Genomic DNA, 21,070 nt, shown 5'->3' on the forward strand with positions numbered 1-21,070 from the left:
CTTATGCAAATAAATAATATAAAGTAAAAATTCAAAGAAAAAAATTAACTGTGTTTTTTTGCTATTTTAAAATCATTTTGAAATAGTGGTCAAACATCTTGAATTACCTTGTAAAATGCCTGTTATTCATTTGTTTTTCTGTTCTTTCCATATTCTTATCAAAACTAGAATCTGAAGAAATCTGTGCATTTTTTCTCAATGATCTTAAGGACCGTGTCTGGTGGTAGATTTCAACTTCCTTAATTGATGATCCATCCTTTAAGAAAAATTAAGAATGTCATCATAATTTTTACTTTAGTTAAGATTTCAACTTTAAGTCCTAAGAGTTTCTTTGATTACAAGTTACAACAGTTTCTGTTGGCACAGGATGATTTGACATCTCCCCAAGAAACACATCAAAATAATGATTTCATGACAAACACCAGTAAGGGCTACGGAACAGCTGATATATGATTTACTGTCAGACATGGAGGTTCATGCCTGTAACCTCAGCACCTGGGAGGTGGAGGCAGTAGGATGAGAAGTTCAAGGTCATCCTAAATTACATACATGGAGTTTAAGAATTGCCTGGGCTACATGTACAAATAAATAAATAAATAGGGCCAGTGAGATATTTTAGCAGGTAAAGGAGCTTGTTGCCAAGTCTGACAACCTGAGTTCCAGTCCTAGGACTTACATGGTAAAGAGAACTGACTTGCAAGTTGTCCTCTGATTTCCCTGCATGTACACATACACAATAATAAAAAAAAGTAAATAAAACTTGTATATCGCAACTACCAACAGAATGAAAAGGCAACCCAGTGAATGGGAGAAATACATGTGCAATAGGATATCTAATACAAACAAACTAATATTCAACAACAAAAAAATATGAGTTGGGGGCTGGAGAGATGGCTCAGAGGTTAAGAATACTGACTGTTCTTGCAGAAGACCCAGGTTAGAATCCCAGCACCCACATGGCAGCTAACAACTGTCCGTAACTCCAGTTCCAGGGGATTCAACAGCCTCTTTTGTCCTCCTCAGGCATTGCATGACACAGGTGCACTTACTTACATGTAGGCATAATACTCATACACATAAAAAAAATAAACTAAGGACTGCAACAGATAAACAGGTATTTCTCCAAGGAAAATATACAGGTGACCAATAAATATATGAAAAGATTCTTAATACCATTTGTCGCTAAGCAAATATAAATCAAAGCCAGTGATCTACTATCTCATACTCATTAGAATCGACACTTACCAAAAAGAAAAATGAGAGAAAATGAGGGAAGGGGGAGGGTTGGAAAGAATGTAGAGAATGAAGGCAAAATTGGAACCTATATGTATTGCTGGTGAGAACATAAACAGTATGGTAGTTCCTCAATAAACCAAACACAGAATTACTATATGAGCCAGCTTTTAAAGGATATCACTTCTGAGTATATACCTGAAGAAAGCAGAAACTCGGATCCTTGTATACCCATGTTCATTATTCACAAAGCAAAGAAGTGGGATCAATTCAAGTGTCCACTAACAGAAGAGTAGATAAACACATGCAGTCAGGTTAGAGATGACTCAGTGGGTAAAGGCATTTGCCTCCAAGCCTGATGACCTGAGTTTGATTCCCTGGTCCCACTATGTCAAAAGGAAAAGAACTGGTTTCTGGAGGGTTGTTCTCTGACCTCCATATGCCCAATTCCATACTTAATGCAACAATAATTTGTAAAAATTTTCCAAAAATACAATGTGGTATATATACAATGAAATATTATTCTGCCTTTTAAAAGAATCCAAATTGCAACACATTATTGTATCAATAAACTTTGTCTGTTTTGAGACAGGGTCTCCCTGTAGCCCCAGCTGGCCTGGAACTTGCTATATTGACCAGGTTGGCTTCGGTCTCAGAGATCTGCCTGCCTGTGTCTTGAATGTTGAAACTACAGGTGTGCACCACCATGTCCAGCTTATATTAATAAACTTTGAAGACCACAAAAGAACAAGTCAAAGAAGGTCAAATATTATGATTCCTCTTATATCAGATTCCTAGAATCAAATATATAAAGTACAATAGTATTTGCCAGGAATTGGGATAAGGAAGACTAGGGAATTAATGTTTAATGTTTTGAAAAATGAAAAATTCTGGAGATGGATAGTGCTGAACATGAATTTCTTAATGTTATAGAACTGAACAGTTAAAACAGCAAATTTTGTTGCATGTACTTTACAGTAAGTAAATGTGACTATATTTCAGACTGGCTTTGAAAGGGAAAAAGAAAAACTATGTGTATTTGTGGGGAGCAATACTGAGAAAAGACTTAAGAAACTTAAGCTCCTTTTTTGGTTTTTTGAAAGAGTCTCACTATAGAGCCCTGGCCAACCTGGAACTCAAGCTAAACCAGATTGGTCTGTTATTCAGAGGTCCACCTGCCTAAACCTCCGGAGGCAGGGATTAAAGCTGTATGACAGCTTTAAAAACAAAACAAACCCCAACTTACTACTCCAGAAAATGGTTTAGGAGAAGCTTTGACTTGCATTATGAGTGGCCGAGTTCACTCTCTGTAAATAAATAGCAGGTAGCAAGGAAGACTCAACACTGGAAGGGAGGACAAAATGGGTTTTTTGAGCCTTCTAGATCGAAGTGCACACTACAGAATTTTAAAGTAATTTTCAAAAACATTTTTTTAGGGCTGGAAGCATAGCTTAGTCATAGAGCGCTTGCATGTGTGCAGGGCCCTGGGTTCAGTCCCCAATAAAACACAGGGGGCAGGGGGAGAGAGATCTCAACCTCCAGAGAGGAAGGAGGTAGGTAGTATCTAGGACTGACAATTTTTTACATTATTTACAGCAACTGTATAATCATGTATAAGGTACAAAAGGTCTGTGTCTTAGATTGCTTATCTGTAAATAGGATAGAAGCTATTTATGTGTCTATCAGTACCATGTTTAGTACAAAGCAACTGCCAAAATTAAATGATTAATTTTGATACTAAAATAGCTACTACTATTATAATCTTTGGTCATCCAAATTTGAATTTCCGGACTATAACCCTCCCTTATCTCATCAAATCCCTGTTCTAGCTCCTTAGTGCTTCCTAATGTTACAACTTCTGAACTCAAAACCAAAAACCCCTTCCAGCTCATACTCATATGCAGAGCTGCCATGTCACCCAACTTCAAGAAGCACCATTCACTGGTCCGTATCAAATTTCCCTGCTCATACCTGCCATAACCCATCAAGCTATATGCTTTTCATTTTTCTATGTTGTGTTTAGCTTCAGTTTTATTTATTTATTTATTTATTTATTTATTTATTTTTGGGGTTTTTGAAGCAAGGTCTCAAATAGCCCAAGCTGGCCTTTACCCTCATATGTAGCCGAGGATGACTTTGAACATCTTCTGGTCGCTACGTTAAAACTGTTAGAATTACAGGTGTATGTCACACATTAGTATTGACTATTTTTACAAATGCTTAAACAGTTTTTTAAAAATAGCGTATTTTGGGGCTGGGCGTGGTGGTGCGCGCCTTTAATCCCAGCACTCGGGAGGCAGAGGCAGGAGGATCTTTGTGAGTTCAAGGCCAGCATGGTCTACATAGTGAGTTCTAGGACAACTGGGGCTACAAGGAGACCCTGTCTCAAAGAGACAAAAATAAATAAATTAATTAATTAATTAATTAAAATATTTTATTTTATCACAGCGTAAATACACTGGGCCCGGTGGAAACAAGTCTGTAACCCCAGCTACTTGGAAGGTTGAAAAAGGTAGATAGCACATTCAAGGCTTGCCTGGGTTAGAGTGAGTTCAAGGCCAGCTTAGGCAACTTAGCAAAACACTGGCTCAAAAAGAAAGACATGAGACAGGGCCTGGTGGTGCAGTGCTTGCCTACTTCACCTAAAGTCCTACACAAGAGTACAGGTAAATACAGCCCAAAAGTAATGTGCAATCATTACTAAATAAATAAATAATCTCTTGCTGGTCTACTTATCCAACCTTAAGTGACTCTTTGGAATAAAAACATCCTTAAATTTACAGAAATCAAAGAGCTACACACCTATGAAAGTACAGAAATAAACAATGGGTAGTCTGACTCTAGAGGAAAAAGAAAACAGAAAAAGCACCCAAATCATAAAACTGGAGTTTTAAAAAATCCAAAGTTAAAACAGTATTTATCACGGGGCTGGAGAAATGGCTCAGTGGTTAGGAGCACTAACTGTTGCAGAAGACCTGGGTTCAGCTCCCAGCATCTCACACAGAGGCTCACAATCATCAGGCTTGTAACTTCCGTTCCAGGGGATCTTATGCCTTCTTCTAACCTCAGGGGCACTGCACACCCAGCTACACTCACATACATTACATTATTCAGTACACATCACATTCCAATTGTTAAAGTACAATGGTGCTAAGCATAACACTATAGGTACTTTCAGAATTTAAAGGTCAGTCTCCAATATTAAACAATGGAAAATTTCAATCAATGAATTAGAACAATTAAATGTAACAACCTACAAAAGTATCATCTCCTACCCAGAGATGTTCTGTTGATAAGTATGTGACTGGAGACTAGGAAACAGCCAAACAACAGGGTAATCAGGGAGTTAAGTCTCTAAAACACACACTTGATGTAAAGGAGAGCAAGGGACTGAATATGAAGTCTGAAGATTAGAAACCATTCTGACCACAAGGTAATTCATTCTTGGTATTGGTGGGGTTCTGGAAATAAGACTGTATCATCCTTAAAGACTACCAATTTCTTTGAATCCAATGCCATACTCACTAAGTAACTCTAATTAGAATTTGATTTACTTAAGAGCCTTGATTAATAGACAGGAGGAATACTTTATCTCAAAAAAAAAAAAAAAAAAAAGCTGGGCGTGGTAGCGCATGCCTGTAGTCCCAGCACATGGGAGGCAGAGGCAGGCGGATCTCTGTGAGTTCAAGGCCAGCCTGGTCTACATAGTGAATTCCAGGACAGCTGGGGCTACAGGGGAGACCCTGCTTCAAAAAGACAAAACAAAAAAAGTGTACTATAAACCCTAGCCTGGAAAAAAAATCCTCTCCATTCAACATCCTGATGTATGTACTTCAAGGGCTCCTGTATATGACATATGTGCAAGGTCTCTATATATGTAACATTCTGTTCTAGACACTGGGAATACAGTACTAACAAAACGTCAAAAACCCAAGTCTCTATGGAGTTATAGTCCTATCTGAGGAGAAACACAAAAAATTAGGAAATGATGGCTCAGCATTTAAGAGCACTGACTGTTCTTGCAGAAGACCCGGGTTCAAATCCCAGCACCCACATGGCAGCTAACAGCTGTCAGTAACTCCAGGGGATCCAACACCCTCTTCTAACCTCCACAAACGTTGCACAACACGGATGCACTTAACATGCATGCAGGCAATACACACATACACATACAATCAAAATAATAAATAGCAAATAAAAATAATATAGCAAAACGATATATATGCTAAAAGCCAGTAACTGCCAGAACAGAAGGCAGAGTAAGGATCGTTCAAAGGGGAGGAGTTTCTAATTCTAAGAAATAAATGTTTGCCCTACCGGGATCTCTGCCAATTCCTGCACCTGATTAGGAAACAAATCCTCCAAGCCAGGATCTTCAATTCAAAATCAACAATTTCAGAGATTAAAAAAGGAAAGAAAAATATGTAGTCTTTCAACCCATTCCACTCAAAAAAGTAAGCAACACGGGCACCTAGAAAAGACAGTAATTTTACGTAGTGACCTTAATACAAGACTGACACGGTCTGAACTAGAGTGGACACTGCTTAGCCACGCCTCCCCCACCTCTTCCGTTCGCCTCTAACTAGTCTAACCCTAACTTCATTTCTCCGGCCTAGGGGGTGAATGCTGTCCCCTCCACGGCAGTTCAAGTGTCCCTCAAAAAAAGCCACATCCGTTCTCCAGACCTCTAAGAAGCATTTCTTTCCAGAGGGCTCAATCCCTTGCAAACTTCCCGTAGACACTATTAACTGCCGCACGATGGGCCCTCAGGGGAAAGATCTGGAAAGGCAGAAAGCAAAATCGAAGTTCCAATTTTCGATCGCTTTCGGGGAGCCCGTTTCTGCATCTGCCCTATAGCTTACCATCACTACGCACTCTCAAAAGGCTTGTCACGAGCCTCGAAGGAAGTGAACACGAAATAAGGGTGCTCATCTCTACGCATTATGCAACCTGGGATCTCAACTCGCCGAGCTCTCATTTACGGGGCCCTCTCTGAAGTCTGAGTGACAGTGTGGCCCCGTGGCCCTTAAACTCTTCCGCTGGGTGCACCGAAGCAGTCAGCAAACCCAAGTGGCCCTCGGCCGACAGACGCGACCAGAGAGGCGGGAGCCCAGGAGCAGCGGGGAGGGCGGGCCGGGCTCGGCCTCACGCAGCACTTCAGCTCGGGCGGGCCTCAGGGTGGGGGAGGAAGGGACCAAGTGCTCAGCCCGCACGCAAACAGCTCCGTCCGTCCGTCCTCCCGACTTGCGCCCCGCCGGCTCGGGTCACCGGAACCCTTCCACTCCGCCGGTCCGCCCCCTCCCCCACCAGCGCGACGTGCGGGGCCCCCGAGGGCGCGCGCAGCCGCGGGCGGGCCAAACTTCCCACGCTGCCCCAGGCTCCACCAGCCCAGCCCGACACTCACGCTCGCCGCCGCAGAGGGAATGGTGGATTTCTCGGAGACCCGGGCCGAGCGGAGCCGCCTCCGGCTGCTCTGGTCCAGGCTGAGGAACTCGTTGGACAGGTCCAAGGAGTCCGTTGCTGAAGACGTGGCGGAGCGGTTATGCAGCTCTAAGCTGCTGCGGAGAATCACCATCTTGTCAGGCTGGAGGGAGCAGCGTCTTTACCGAGGCAGAGACACCAAGAGCCCAAGAGGCGCCCGCGCTGCAGCTTCCCCGCTCTGAATTCTGGCGCCACAAGCAACGCGCCAGAGCCCTCAGCGCGCGCTCCTGGAATCCCTCCGCTTCCGGCCACGCCCACTAGCCTCAGTCCACGCCCACTCACAGCCCCAGACCCATAAAGCGGCAACTCTGCGCGCCACCGAAGAGCGCGGGAGGACATGCTGGGGAGAATCAAACTCTAGGTTACAGTGGAGGATCTGAGAGGAGCCTGCGGGGGAGAATTCCGACTCAGTTCTTCCTGTTATAGTCCCGGCTCACTGCCCTCGGCGGAGGGAGACGGCGGCAGTGGTGCGGCTTTCTGTTTGGAATTTTGGCGCGTGGAGGCGGAGGGGGCGGGGGAGGGAGGCTCTGCGCGCTCTGATTGGCTGGCGTCTCCTCCCCTCCCCTTCGGCCACCTGCCTACTGCTTCCCGCCATCTGGGATTCAAATGCAAAGACTGAGACGCCTTTGACAACTTTGACAGATCTGATTTTGAGCCCGAAGAGCTTTTAACTGATAAATTAACCAAAATTAATTAACTACCCAAAAGAAAGAAAACTAAGTGACCTTCAAGAGAGCGGTTAAGAGCCCACAGTGGTTCAGTACGCAGAAGTCTGTCACATCCTCCTCCCTGGGTAGAGCAAATTATTCACTTGTCTGTGTCCTGATTTCCTTACCTGCAAAATAATAACAAATATTTGTAATATAGTTGTACCTTATTGCTATGCCTGCACATACCAATGCTCAGTGTTATCATAGGGTGACAGAAAACGGCTTCTCTATAATGAGAGCAGGTAGAAGGTACGCAGGATCAGGCTTGGTCAGCAATTGTACGCAAAAAGAAATGAGAATACTGGTTCATACTTTGGGGTAGAAGAACATGAAAGGGTTTGAACTGGATTCTAGTTTCGTATACCCTTACCCATTTTTCTTTGTTCATAATACATCTCAAAAAAGTTGGCAAAAACAAGCCTTTGAGCCCAGCACCCGGGAAGCCGAGACGGGTGAATCTCTCTGTGAGATCAAGGCCAGCCTAGTCTACATAGCAAGTTCCAGGACAGCTGGGGTACAAGGAGAACCTGTCTCAAACAAACAGACAAAAAGTTGAAGGAAAAAAAAAAACAAAAAAACGACTTTCAGACAACTACTCCAGAGGCTGAGGCAGGGAGGTTGCAAGTTCAAGACCTCAGGGCAACTGAGTGAGATCTTGTCTCTAAAGTAAGGAGGCAGTGGGAGGTGGCCTCACCTTTAATCCCAACACTCTGGAGGTAGAGGCAGGCACATCTGGGTCCAAGGGCAGTCTGGTCTACATATCAAGTTCCAGGCCAGTCAGAGCTGCATAGTGAAACTCTGTCTTAGCAAACAAACATACAAATTTCTACCTAAAAGACATAAACATGTATGTGATTTCTGTAAGAGATTACCAAAATCATCTTCCACAGAATTAAGAGCAGTATTTTGATTCTTAAATAGAAAATTTGTAACACCAAGAGACAGATGTAGTCAAGAGTTTCACTTTTCCTTTATTGTCTCCCAACAATATTAAACAATGAGAATTACTACACTAAGGACTGGAGAGATGGCTCAGTGGTTAAGAGCACTGACTGCTCTTGCAGAGGACTCAAGTTTGATTCCCAGCACCCACATAGCAGCTAACAAATGTCCATAACTCCAGTTCTAGGAAATCCAGTGCTCTCTTCTGACCTCCATGGGCATTGCTCAACATGGGTGTGCTTGCATACATGTCGACAATACACTCATACACATAAAAATAAAGAATTACTACAGCAAATTTTCAAAAAAAAATTTTTAATTTATGGGTAGGTGTGATGGCAGGCATGTCTTTAATCCCAGCACTCAAGAAGCAGAAGCAGGCAGATCTCTGTGAGTTTGGGGACAGTCTAGTCTACATAGTGAGTTCCAGGCCAGTCAGGGTTACATAATGAAACCCTGTCTCAAAATTAATAATAATAAAATTTTAAATTAACTATATATATAAAAAAAGGATTACTACACTGACTGTCTTTTATTTGATATAGTGGATTGAACTGTATCCCCCCAAACATATATCAGAGCCCTAAACACCATATCTGTGGATGTAATCTGATTTGGAAAAAGTGTCTTTGCAAATGTAATTACCACTTAAGATGACATCATCTCAGTTTATTTAGAAAGGGCCCCAAATCCAATTATTCCTGTTCATAGGAGTAAAGAGAGGGATTTAGCACATAGAGATTTGCAGAGAAGGCAGGATGTGTAGATGGAGGCAGAGAGCAGAGTGATGTGTCCACAAGTCAGGACACACCACTAAGGCCAAAAACTTTAATTGCTCACAGGTATACCTAGAAGCCCATTTTCCAGGCAACTCTAGATCCTGTCAAGTTGACAATACTAACCATCACAGCAGCCCTGGGACAAAAACATGTTTGTTCTGGAGCTGCTTTTTCTAGTCCTACATTTGAGATGGAAGTAATTTAGGACAAAAAGAGGAAGTAGAATGAAGTTCTTGTTCACAACCCCTGACTGCTCCCAAAAGGTCTATATTTTCTCACTTTGTGTGTGATAGAAACAAGGCTGAGCTAAGATCCGATCATAATATCATTACCTCACCTGGGATGAGGTCATAGGTGTGTCCCTTTCTATTCTTGGTAGCAAAGATAGTAAGTAAATATCAATTTGAACAGGGATTTCTTTCAGGAATGTAACTGTCTCATTGATTTCCCACAAGAGAAAAGTCCATTAATCACATGGAGGTGGGGAAGGTCATGGTTTTCATTGGCCTTTTTCTAGCCAATCTGCATTTACTTTATTATTTCTTTTCACAATGCCAAGGATCAAACCCAGGACCTAGTGCATGGTAGGTGCCCTACCACTGAGCTACATTTGAAGACCCAGCCACCTATTCTGCATTTAAAGACACCCCTCCTATTTGGGAGGTTTTCTTTTCAGGTGGATTTGAGTTGGGTAAGGCCCAGCTATAGAAATCCTATTTCTCTAGAAATCTGACAAGCAGGGTTTGGACATGTGACCTTAGTCCAGCCCTCTGGGGCTTTTGAAGGAGTGACCCAAAGATGTAGGGGCAGGGATTGCAGAGGATGACATCTTAACTAGCTTATCCTTTGATGGTAGGAGTGTGGCATGGAGGTGCTTCTTCCTCTCTATGCTGCACCTAACTTTCCCACTCTCCATTTTCATTGAACATTTTTCCTGTTGAAGGTAACCAAAAATGCTTCCTACAGTTTTCAGGCAAGAACACTTGTTGGTATTGAGGCTGTAGACTGAAAAGGAGAGATTCACCAGCTGTTTCTTAGAATGAACACTAACCAACCAAGTTAATGTTGACAGGGCATGGGAGCTAGACACCTCTTTGGGGGAGTTCACAGAGAGGGAGAGAAAGAAAGTGAGAAGGGAAGATAAATTCTTTTGTGGTTTCTCAGTACCCACCACCCCACTGGTGCTGTGGACCAAAGTCAGGGCCTCAGCCATGCACTCCTAGGCAAAACACTTAATTGCTGAGCTACATCCCCAGCCCAGCCTTCTTTCTCTTTGTGAAAAAGAAATTTTATTTTATGTGCATGAATGTTTTGATTGTATGGATGCATGTGCACCATGTGCATGCCTGGTGTCCACAGAGGCCATAAGAGGGTATTGAATCCTCTGGAACTTGAGTTACAGATGCTTGTGTGTCACCACATGGGTGCTAAGAATTGAACCCAGATCCTCTGCAAGAGACATGTGCTCTTAACCAATGAGCCATCTCTCCAACTCCATGTATTGTGTCCCAAACCCACCAAATTTGCATTCCCAGTAGTGGAGTGTCCCCACTCCACTTCCGTATCACAATACTACCTTAGGACCTACTGCTTTGTATAGAGCTTAAGTCTTTAGCATGAGAAAGTAGTAATGAAATAAATGTAAGCCTAAATAATAATGGGAATTTCAGAGTTTTTGGTAATTCTGTTTTCTTTTGTCCAATTTTTGTTGTTACTGTTGTCTGTTTCTTTTTTGACAGGGTCTCAAGTATCTCAGGCTGGCTTCAAAACTCCTTATGTAGCTTAGGGATGACCTTGAACTTTTGATACTCCTGCCTGCATTTCCTGAGTGCTGGGACTACTGGCATGTGCTGTTTCTCCTGGTTTATGCCTTGCTGGCCTTCTTTAATGCTGGACAAGGACCCGACCAACTGAAACCTTGTCCCAGCCCTAGATTTTTGTTTTTTATTTATTTATTTATTTATTATTTATTTTTGGTTTTTTGAGACAAAAGTCTTCCTGTAGTACCAGTTAGACCTGGAACTTTCTGTGTAGACCAGGCTGGCCTCCATCTCACAAAGATCCACCTGCCTCTGTCTCCAGAGAACCACCTATGGCTGTTTTAGTTTAGTTTTTTTTTTTTTTATCTTGCAATGCCCACAGAGGACAGAAGAGGCTGTCGGATCTCCTGGGACTGGAGTTACAGACAGTTGTTAGCTGCCATGTGGGTGCTGGGATTTGAACCTGGGTCTTCTGCAAGAACAACCAGTGTTCTTAACTTTTGAGCCATCTCTCCATCCCACATGTTTTAGTTTTTAAATAAAATCTTCAGTGCAGAATTGAGGGATGACCCAATCTATTCTTTTCTTTTCTTTTCTTTTCTTGTTTTTTGTTGACGTTGTTTGGTTGGTTATTGGGACAAAGTCTCACACTGTAGCCCACTCTGGTCTTGAACTTCTATGTAACCCAGGATGGCCTCAAACTTGAACTGATCCTCTTTCTTCTACCTCCTAAGTACAGGGATTACAGGTGGGCACCATCATGCTCAGCTGGATGGGTACCTATTTATTTATTTGTTTATTTATTTTAGATTTTTGAGGCAAAGTCTTTATGTTGGATGGACCAGTTTCTATAAAACAACATAGCATGTACAAGACCTGCAGAAGATCAAACCAACCAAAATCCCAGCATGGATGGGGGAGGGGCTCATGGAGTCCCAGCTGTACAAGGAGCTTTTGGCAATTGATGGTTGCTAGGGAAAGAGAGTTTTCTTCAGGGATGTGTCCTCTGATAGGCTACCCATGCTCCAGCAGATGGGCCTGCATTCATGCACATACAGCCAACAGTAAATGGACTCAGGGGTCTTAAAAAAAGAGCATATGAAGTTGGTAGGGAAAAGAGAAAAGTGGTGGAGGAATAGGGAAGGGACTTGAGGGGAGGGAATTGGGGTGGAATTGGTAAAAAAAAAAAAAAAGAGCATTATATGCATGTATGAAATTTTTTTTTTTTTTTTTTTTTTTTTTTTTTTGAGACAGGGTCTCCCTGTACCCACAGCTCAGGGTTTCCGTAGCCCCAGCTGTCCTGGAACTCACTATGTAGACCAGGCTGGCCTTAAACTCACAGAGATCCATCTGCCTCTGCCTCCGAGTGCTGGGATTAAAGGCGTGTGCCACCATGCCCGGCTGCATGTATGAAATTCTTAAATAAAAGCAAAACAATGCCCCCCCAAACAAAACAAAACAAAAAACAACATGGTGATGTATAGAAGGAGTTATGGAAAATGTTTAAAACCTTTGCCCCTAGAATAATTATAGGTGTGGACCAAGATTTATACACAAAGATGTTTATTTCCGTTTTATTTATAACACTACCAGAGCTGAAAACAAACAATGTTCAACAACAGGGAAAATTAACTGAATAATAGTCTGTTCATACACAGTTATTTATATTAATGATAGTAAATCTGAGGTTTGATTTTGTGTATGAGTGAGTGTGTGTGTGTATTTGGTACAGGGCACTGCAACTAGGATGCGGCAAATACTGGGAACTCACTACCAGTGAGTTACATCTCCAGCACTGAATTTTTTTTTTTTTCCTGCATATATGTAAGTGTACCCATGTCATGCAATGCTTGTGGAGGTCAGAAGAGGGCATTGGATTCCCTGGAACTGAAGTTACAGATAGTTGTTAGCCACCATGTGGATGCTAAGAATTGAACCTCAGTCCTCTGCAAGAACAGCCAGAGATCCACTTGCCTCTGCCTACCGAGTGCTGGGATTAAAGGCGTGTGCTGCCATGCCTGGCTCCACAAACAACTTTTAAAAATTACAAATGATCATGAGAATAGATGTGAGGACATTAAGTTGTATGGAATGTGTCCCTCCCCCCTTTCTGAAACTTAAGATAGCAAGTATTCTTATATAATCTTATGTCGTTTCCTCCAACATATTTTCTGGAGGATATGTAAGAGAGGTTTTGGGGGTGTAACCTAAATCTCTTACAGTGTTCTGGGTCTGAAGACTTTTAACTGATTTAGGATAATTTAATGCTATTACTATTCCTGTCCTGGCCTTTTATTTTTCTCTCACTGCAGCTTAAGGATCATTTTAATTTTGCAGAGAAAATGAAAACAAAATAGGCTTTGGGTATTTGTTTTCTTTTCTTGTTGCATCAGTACAGGTCATACCAAGCAAAAGAATGTTCTTGCCTGGCCTCCCCTCTCCTCCCCTCTCCTCCCCTCCCCTCCCTCCCTCTGTCCCTCTCATCCTTCTTGCCTGCCTCTTTGCCAAGCATTAGATCCCTTGGAATTGGAGTTACTGATGGTTGTTAGCCACTATGTGGGTGCTGGGATTTGAACCTGGATCTTCTGCAATTCTGCAAGAGCAGCCAGTGCTCTTAATAATTGAGCCATGTCTCTGGCCCCTAAATTTTAATTTGTCTTTATTTATTTGTTTTGATTTTATGTGTACGAGTGTTTTGCCTGTGTGTATGTAAGTGTGCCTATGTCATGTAATACCTGTGGATATCAGAAGAGGGCATCAGATTCCCTGGAACTGGAGTTACATATGGTTGTTAGCCAACATATGGGTGCTGAGATAAACCCAGGTCCTCTGCAAGAACATTTCTTAACAGCTAAGCCATTTCTCCAGCCCCCTTTCTTTTTTGAGATAGGATCTCACTGTAGCCTAGGTTGTTCTCAAACTTGAAATCTTGCCTCTGTCTTTTGAGAGCAGGGATTACACATGCGTGTTACCACACCCAGCTTCTTCTTGCTTCTAATATCAAACATTAAAAATATACTCCCAGGCCAAACATGGTGGTACATACCTAAAGGTTCAACACTCAGGAGGTAGAGGCAGATGGATCTCTGTGAGTTCGAGGCCAGCCTAAGCTACATAGTGAAACTTTATGTTAAAAAAAATGGATATGAAGCTGGGCGTGGTGGCACATGCCTTTAATCCCAGCTCTCAGGAGACAGAGACAGGTGGATCTCTGTGAGATTGAGGCCAGCCTGGTCTATATAGTAAGTTTCAGGTGGGCTACAGGAGAACCTGTCAAAAAAAAGTATATGTACATACATATATATGTATGTATATACACTCCCTCAGGAAAATAGAGAACCCCCTTCCTCTCACTTTTCCTGTTTGGTCTGGAACTCACTATGTAGCACAGGCTGGCCTTGAACTCAAGGCAACCCTCCTGCCTCAGCCTCCCAACTACTGAGGTTGCAGGTGTGAGCCACCATGCATGGCTGTTGTTTTTAAACCTCAGCATATCAAATGCTGTAGACTTCCTGAATCCTCACATCTCTGAGGCCTTGGTTATAGTTTCTCACTTCTAAATCACTGCCCTTTATACAGCTTTTAGTTCTTCCTAATGCACATCCCTGACATCTGTAGGTCAGAATCTACTTCTAAACGCCTCCACTTATCTCATGCTGCATCCCTTTTTAGTTTTTCCGTAGGATCACATGCATTTTTTTCTGTGATCTATTTCTTTTCAAATTAAAAAAAAAACACTAACTTGCTTATAAGAGAAAGTGGAGAAGCATAATGAAAGTAAGATATGGCAGAGACTTCTGGCTCTCCATATTCATTCTCTCCTTCTTTAAGATACCTACACATTAGCTGCATTGCCCAGAATAAACCCTGTATGTTCTACTTTCCCTTGTACCTGGGTGTCACGTTATGAGCAGCTTTGGCCAGGGAATATAAGAAATGATGTGTATAATTTGCAGAATTTGTCATTAAAGCTTCTCCACATCTCTCTGCCCTGGTTTTGTTATCTAGAGTGCAGTCACAGTATATATGGTGAGTCATGCCAAACAGGGTAAGACTTGATATGTCCTTAATGACAAAATACCAGGACTCTGGTAGCAGACTGGAAACACAGTCCAGCACTGCAATCTAGCACTGAATTGCAGATGTTTAAGCTGTTACATGGGAAACATTCACTTTTTTCCTTAGTTATTTGGCGTGTGTGTGTGTGTGTGTGTGTGTGTGTGTGTGTGTGTGTGTGTGTGTTCAGATGCATGCATGCATGTGTGTGCCACAGTTTGAGTGTAGCAGTCAAAGGAGAACTTTTGGTAGTTGGTTCTCACCTTTGACCCTTTTGAGGCAGGGTTTCTCTTGTCTGAGGGACAAGAACTGCAGGCTAGCTGGCCCCCGAGTTTCTGGGTGACTCTCCTTTCTCTGCCTCCTATCTCACTGTAGGAGTGCTGGGATTACAGATGCATGCCACTGCTTATGGCTTTTTACATGGATACTGAAGATGGAACACAGGCTTGCTTGGTTATACTTTCCCAGCTCAGTCATCTTCCTGATCCTTTTGTTTTGTTTTCTTTTGTTTTGACTTGATTTGAAACAAAGTTTTACTTTTAAAAAAAAAAATAAATTTCTGGGATTGGAGAGATGGCTCAGTGGTTAAGAACACTGGTTGTTCTTGTAGAAGACCCAGATTCGAATCCCAGCACCCACATGGCAGCTAACAGTTGTCCATAACTGACAGTCCCAGGGGATCTGACAGCCTCTTCTGACCTCCTTGAGCATTGCACAACATGGGTGCACTTACCTACATGCAGGCAATACACACATAGACATAAAATAAATTTAAAAAATTAAAAAAAATAAATTTCTTGCCAGGTGTGGTGGTATATGATTTTAATTCTAGCACCTGGGAGGTAGAGGCAGCAGATTCTATGAGATCTAGGCCAACCTGCTCTACATAGTGGTTTCCAGAACAGGTGGAGCTATAGGGAGACCATTTCTAAATAAATAATAAGTAAATAAACAAAATTTAAAAATAAATTTCTTTTTAAAAATTATTTATTTTTATTTTATCTGTATTGGTGTTAATGCTCACTTAACAGGAAGGAACTCACTGTAAACATAGCCAAATAAATACATCAGAGAGTTCATAGATACAAGAGAAAACCCTATATCTCTCACACCCTCGATAAACATAATATCTTACTATATGCTAAACATGGATTGTTATATTTACAGACAAGTATGCCAGTCACCACTCATCAGAGAAGCTTCTTTTGCAACAGATGGAGTCTGGTACAGAGTTCCACAACTGGTCACACAGAGAATAAGTGTCTGTGAGACACCCAGTCCTAAGTGACACATCTACAATGGAACCTGTACAGTTAAGGCTCATGGAACATAGTAGAACAAGTGGTAGAATACCAATGCATCTCTCATCAGCAAAGCTTCCTCAGACAACAGAGGGTAATAAACACAAAAGGCCACAAATGACCAAAATGTAGATAATAAGATACTGTGGAGTGCATGTCACTGGATTGGACTCCTATATCAAACCTCACCCACCCATGGCTCAAGGGACCATTGCAGAAGAGGGGGCAGAAAGATTGTAAGAGCTGGGGTTGGGCATGACCATAAGGAAACAGAATCTTACAGGCTTCTGTGACCTTACAGCAATGGTGTCAGCATGCACAAGACCCAAGCAAACTCAATCAGATAAAACCCAACAAAGAACTGCGGAAATGGACAGGAGACTCCAACCTTAGCGAATGAATTATTGATAGCTGATCACTGTTGGGTGAGGGAGAGTTGATATTCATTAAGGGAGTGATGCTAGATAGGTTGACCAGGCTCCAGTGGATGAACTCACACCAAAAAACAGCTGGGTACACAAACTTGACTCGATAGGCTTTAACATATCAGACAGAATGTATGAAATTCAGTGGGCTAACTATGGGGGTGGTTTCAGATAGGGGAGGTTTAAATATGATTAAAATGTATTGTATGAAATCCATAAAAATTCGATTAAAAAAGATGTCAGACAGGTCCCCTGAAACTGGAGTTATGTGCCACTTTGTGGGTGCTGGGAACTGAATCAGGGTCCTCTGCAAGAGCAGTATGTGTTCTTAACTGCTTCACCATCTCTCCAGCCCCAAGGGTCTTGTTATGCAGGCCAGGCTGTGCTTCAATTTGAGATCCTCCTCCTCAGCCTCCTGAGTACTAGAATTATAGATGTGAGTCATCACACCCAGCTTCATTTCAGAGTTCCTTTGTTACAACAATCTCATTTTTATCTTATTAATTATTATTATTATTATTATTATTATTATTTGGTCTTTTTGAGACAGGATCTTCTTGTGGCCACAGTTGGCCTGGAGTGCTCTATGGAGACCAGGCTGGCCTTGATCTCACAGAGATCTGCCTGCCTCTGCCTCCCAAGTGCAGGGATCAAAGGCATGTGCTACCACACCCAGCATATATATATATTTGAGATGAGTCTCTCCTATCCCAGCCTGGCCTTGAAGTTCTGAAGTAGAAGAAGATGACCTTGAACTTCTGACTTCTGATCCTCCAGTGGCAGGAGAGTAAGTTGGAAAGTGAGATCAAAATTAGCATATTAAAGAATGAGAAAGCTGGGGGTGGAGAGAAAGAGAGAGAGAGAGAGAGAGAGAGAGAGAGAGAGAGAGCACCAAGGCTACCAAATAACAGAACATGCTTTCAAAAAGTCTTGCTATACAAGAGACCTATAGAGGTCCCAATCTGCTGGGCACAGGTCCCACTGAGCCTCCAATCTTCCTCACGCTCTTTCTTAATAAACTGTCTCTGCTTCTACTGCTGTCCACATGTCCCTGTCCAGTTCCTTGTTCTGAGACACAAAAACCTGGAAATCCCAGCGGGTGTCCATTGGACCCACCCTGATATCCATCTGAAATATTCCTACCTCTACCTTCTGAGTGCTGGGATTTCACCACACTCATTTTATGTGCTGCTGGGGGTTCGACCAAGGGCTTCTTGCATGGGAGACAAACATTCTACCAACTGAGCTACCTCCCCAGCGACCTGTACCCTAATTAAAAAAAAAAAGATTTATGCCTATCGCAATGCTTATCCTTTGCTCAGAGAGATACGAAATAATGATCATATGATCATAATTGTGGAATTGTTTATTACATAGTGTACTGAGACACATTACACCACCCCTAAACCTCTTCTAAGAGACTTGACAAAACATTAATATAATTTCTAACAGCATAAGGCTGTGTCCATAGGATGAACTCACCCCCACCCCTTACCCATTAAAATGATTTTATGGAAAGGCTAAACATTGCCAAGAAGTTTTACTATTCTTGCCAACACCTAATGATAGGCCCTGACCTCCTTTTTTGTTTTTTTCAAAACATTTACTAAAAAGATCTTAGAACTGTCAATATGTATCTTTTGCAATTCAGAAGTCTGGATCTGAGAGCCATTCCGTGGAAATGGAATCAGCAGGAAGGTAGGGGCTCCGTTTCCCAGTCTCTGTGGGATGACTATACTCCAAATCATGGTGACTAACCTGATTATGTGCCAGCAACTATCTGAGTGCTTTATATACATAAAATCACCCTCATGGGCTATATAACTAGTAGCAACTGGCAAAACTGACCAGTTAGGTTCAAAGTCCTGTAGTAGTCTGGGCACAATCAGGTTTGTGCCTGTAATTCCAACAATTTAGGGGTGAAGGCAGAAGGATAAATTCAAGATCATCCTTGGTCCACTCTCCCAATGCCCCCCTCCCCACCCCCAAAAAACCCTAAAACAGGAGACAATCAATCACAGGTTAGGCAGAAATTGAATAGAAAGCATTAACTATAAAATATAACCAATGAGGTCAAAATTAGCATATTAAAGAATGAGAAAGCAAAATAGGAGAGAAAGGAGAGAGAGAGGGAGAGAGGGAGAGAGAGAGAGCGAGAGAGAGAGAGAGAGAGAGAGAGAGAGAGAGCGCTGTATGTACTCAAGGCTGAGGAAGAGTACCCAAGGGAAGACAAATTTGAAACTCATCCCCATTCTCTTGAGGAAGGCCTGGGTTGGCTACCAGAAAGCAGAGGTTTGCTGGTGTGGTGAGGGTGCAGTGATGTGCAGTTGCTGGGCAAACCCCCTTAGAGCATCATGGTATCATGGTTTTGTGTGTGTGTGTGTGTGTGTGTGTGTGTGTGTGTGTGTGTGCAGATGAGGAGGAATCAGAGAAACAGCACAGGTGATTCCCAGAGTTCCTGGGGTAAGGGTACCAGTTGGGGAGGAAGAAAGCTAGAAAGAGGAAGGTCAGTGTGTGACCCTGCTGGCCACCAAGGACTGTATGTGGGCCTCCCTGAGCTTTGGTTTCTATGTCCAGAGAGCTGAAGAAAGCCTAAAGCTGCAAGGTCACAGAGGGATGGAATCCTAGACCTGTGGCTGAGGGTGACTCTGCTGAAAGTTCTCATACCACTACCTCTGGTCCCCTACCAGAAACTTCAGGGAGCCTCTTCCCGCTGCAGTACCCTCAGTCTTCTACTGAGAAAGCTTAGCTTCATGCTCACTTTAAAGGAACGGTCTAATGAATTGTGTTATTTAGCGTAGAGCTTCTATTGAAATGTATATTCAAGCTGAGGCAATAAATTGATAACTGACAAAAACACATGTTCAGTCTTTAGGATTTATGGGTTTGGGTACTCATGAGGTTGAGAATCTGTGGGTGGCCTATAAAACAAACTAAGAATTTCTTTTATTGTAATGGGAAGTTCCCTGAGCAGTTATATATGCTTGTTGCAAACACAGGAAACCAAAAGGCTATAAAATGGAAAGTCAAAGGTCTTCATATCCCATATCCTTCTTCCACTAGGGATAAACACTTTTAACAATTTGGTCTTGCCATCCAGACTGTCAGCAAGTAAATTTGATTAACACAGAATGCCATGCAGACTCTTTAAAAACTTTGAAAAAGGGGGGGAGGGGTTGGGGATTTAGCTCAGTTGTAGAGCACTTCCCTAGCAAGCACAAACCCCTGGGTTGGGTGGGGTGGGAGGGGCACACAACAGAAAATAACAAAAAAGACCCAAAAAACTTAAAAAAAAAATTAAGACGGTTTTATTATGTAGACAGAGCTGGTCTGGTACTATGCAGCCCAGACTGACTTTTGCACTCAAAGCAATCCCTCTAAAGGGCTGGGGAGATGGCTCAGTGTTAAGAGCACTGGCTGTTCTTCCAAAGTGCTGGGTTCAGCTTCCAGCACCCACATGGCAACTAACAACTGTTCTTAACTGCAGTTACAGGTGATCCAACACCTCTTCTGACCTCAGGCATTGCATGCAAGGGGTTCACTTACATACATGAAGGCAAAACACTCACACATATTTTTTTTAAAAAAGGAGCTGGAGAGATGATGGCTCAGCAGTTAAGAGCACTGGGTGCACTTTCAGAGGATCAGGGTTTGGTTCCCAGCACTAACAACCATCCTTAACTCCAGTTCCAGGGGATCCACCGCCCTCTTCTGGCCTCCGTAGGCATTGCATGCATGTGATATACATACATGCAAGCAAAATAGACACATAAAATAAAAATAAGTAAAAAAAAAGTAATTCTCCTGCCTCAGTCTCTCGAATGCAGGGATTACAGGCACTTGGCACCACGCCCTTGTAAAACATTTTTTCCTTACTAGATCAATATATGTGATTCAATATATACAGATCTCTAAAATAAAAAAAATTAAACTACAGTATAGTGAGATTTGGGGTGCGATCCCTTCACGGGGTCCTTTTTTGACTTAGCCTCTCCCTCTTTGCAGGTTCCTGCTCAGAGTCCTAACGCTTCAGCTTTCATGTCCAAGCTTCTCTTATTTTAGCTTCTCATCTGATTCCTCCAGAGGGGGCAACCTCAGCTTGAGATGGAGGGGCATCTGGAAGCTCACATCTAACAGTCTCCCAGGACCCGCCGTTTCAGCTATCTTAAGTCTCCGGGACCTTAGGGCAACCGGACCCATCCAGTTACTGCAGACCCTGCAGCTCTGGACTGGAATCCGCTCCCCAAGCCCAGCTTCATCGCGGGCTCCACCCACTCACCTAAGCTCCGCCTCCAGAACGCGCTTCTCCTGCCCCGCTTCATCGCGGGCCCCACCCACAACATAGGTTCCTCCCACTGTAACCACGCCTCTCTGGATCCGCCC

At 42.7% G+C, this 21,070-nt stretch overlaps 1 protein-coding gene across 1 annotated transcript in view; it reads right to left on the minus strand.

Moving 5' to 3' along the window:
• Atad2 (ATPase family AAA domain containing 2) overlaps positions 1-6,932 on the minus strand; it is a 79,052-nt gene extending 72,120 nt beyond the window's left edge. The window contains 2 exon segments of the mRNA XM_008838007.3: positions 108-256; positions 6,638-6,932. Coding sequence (XP_008836229.1) covers positions 108-256; positions 6,638-6,808 — 320 coding nt within the window. The 5' untranslated portion in view covers positions 6,809-6,932.
• Positions 6,933-21,070: the final 14,138 nt, after the last annotated feature.

Source organism: Nannospalax galili, unplaced genomic scaffold (assembly GCF_000622305.1).
Source record: "Nannospalax galili isolate Female #2095 unplaced genomic scaffold, S.galili_v1.0 scaffold17, whole genome shotgun sequence".
NCBI lineage: Eukaryota > Metazoa > Chordata > Mammalia > Rodentia > Spalacidae > Nannospalax > Nannospalax galili.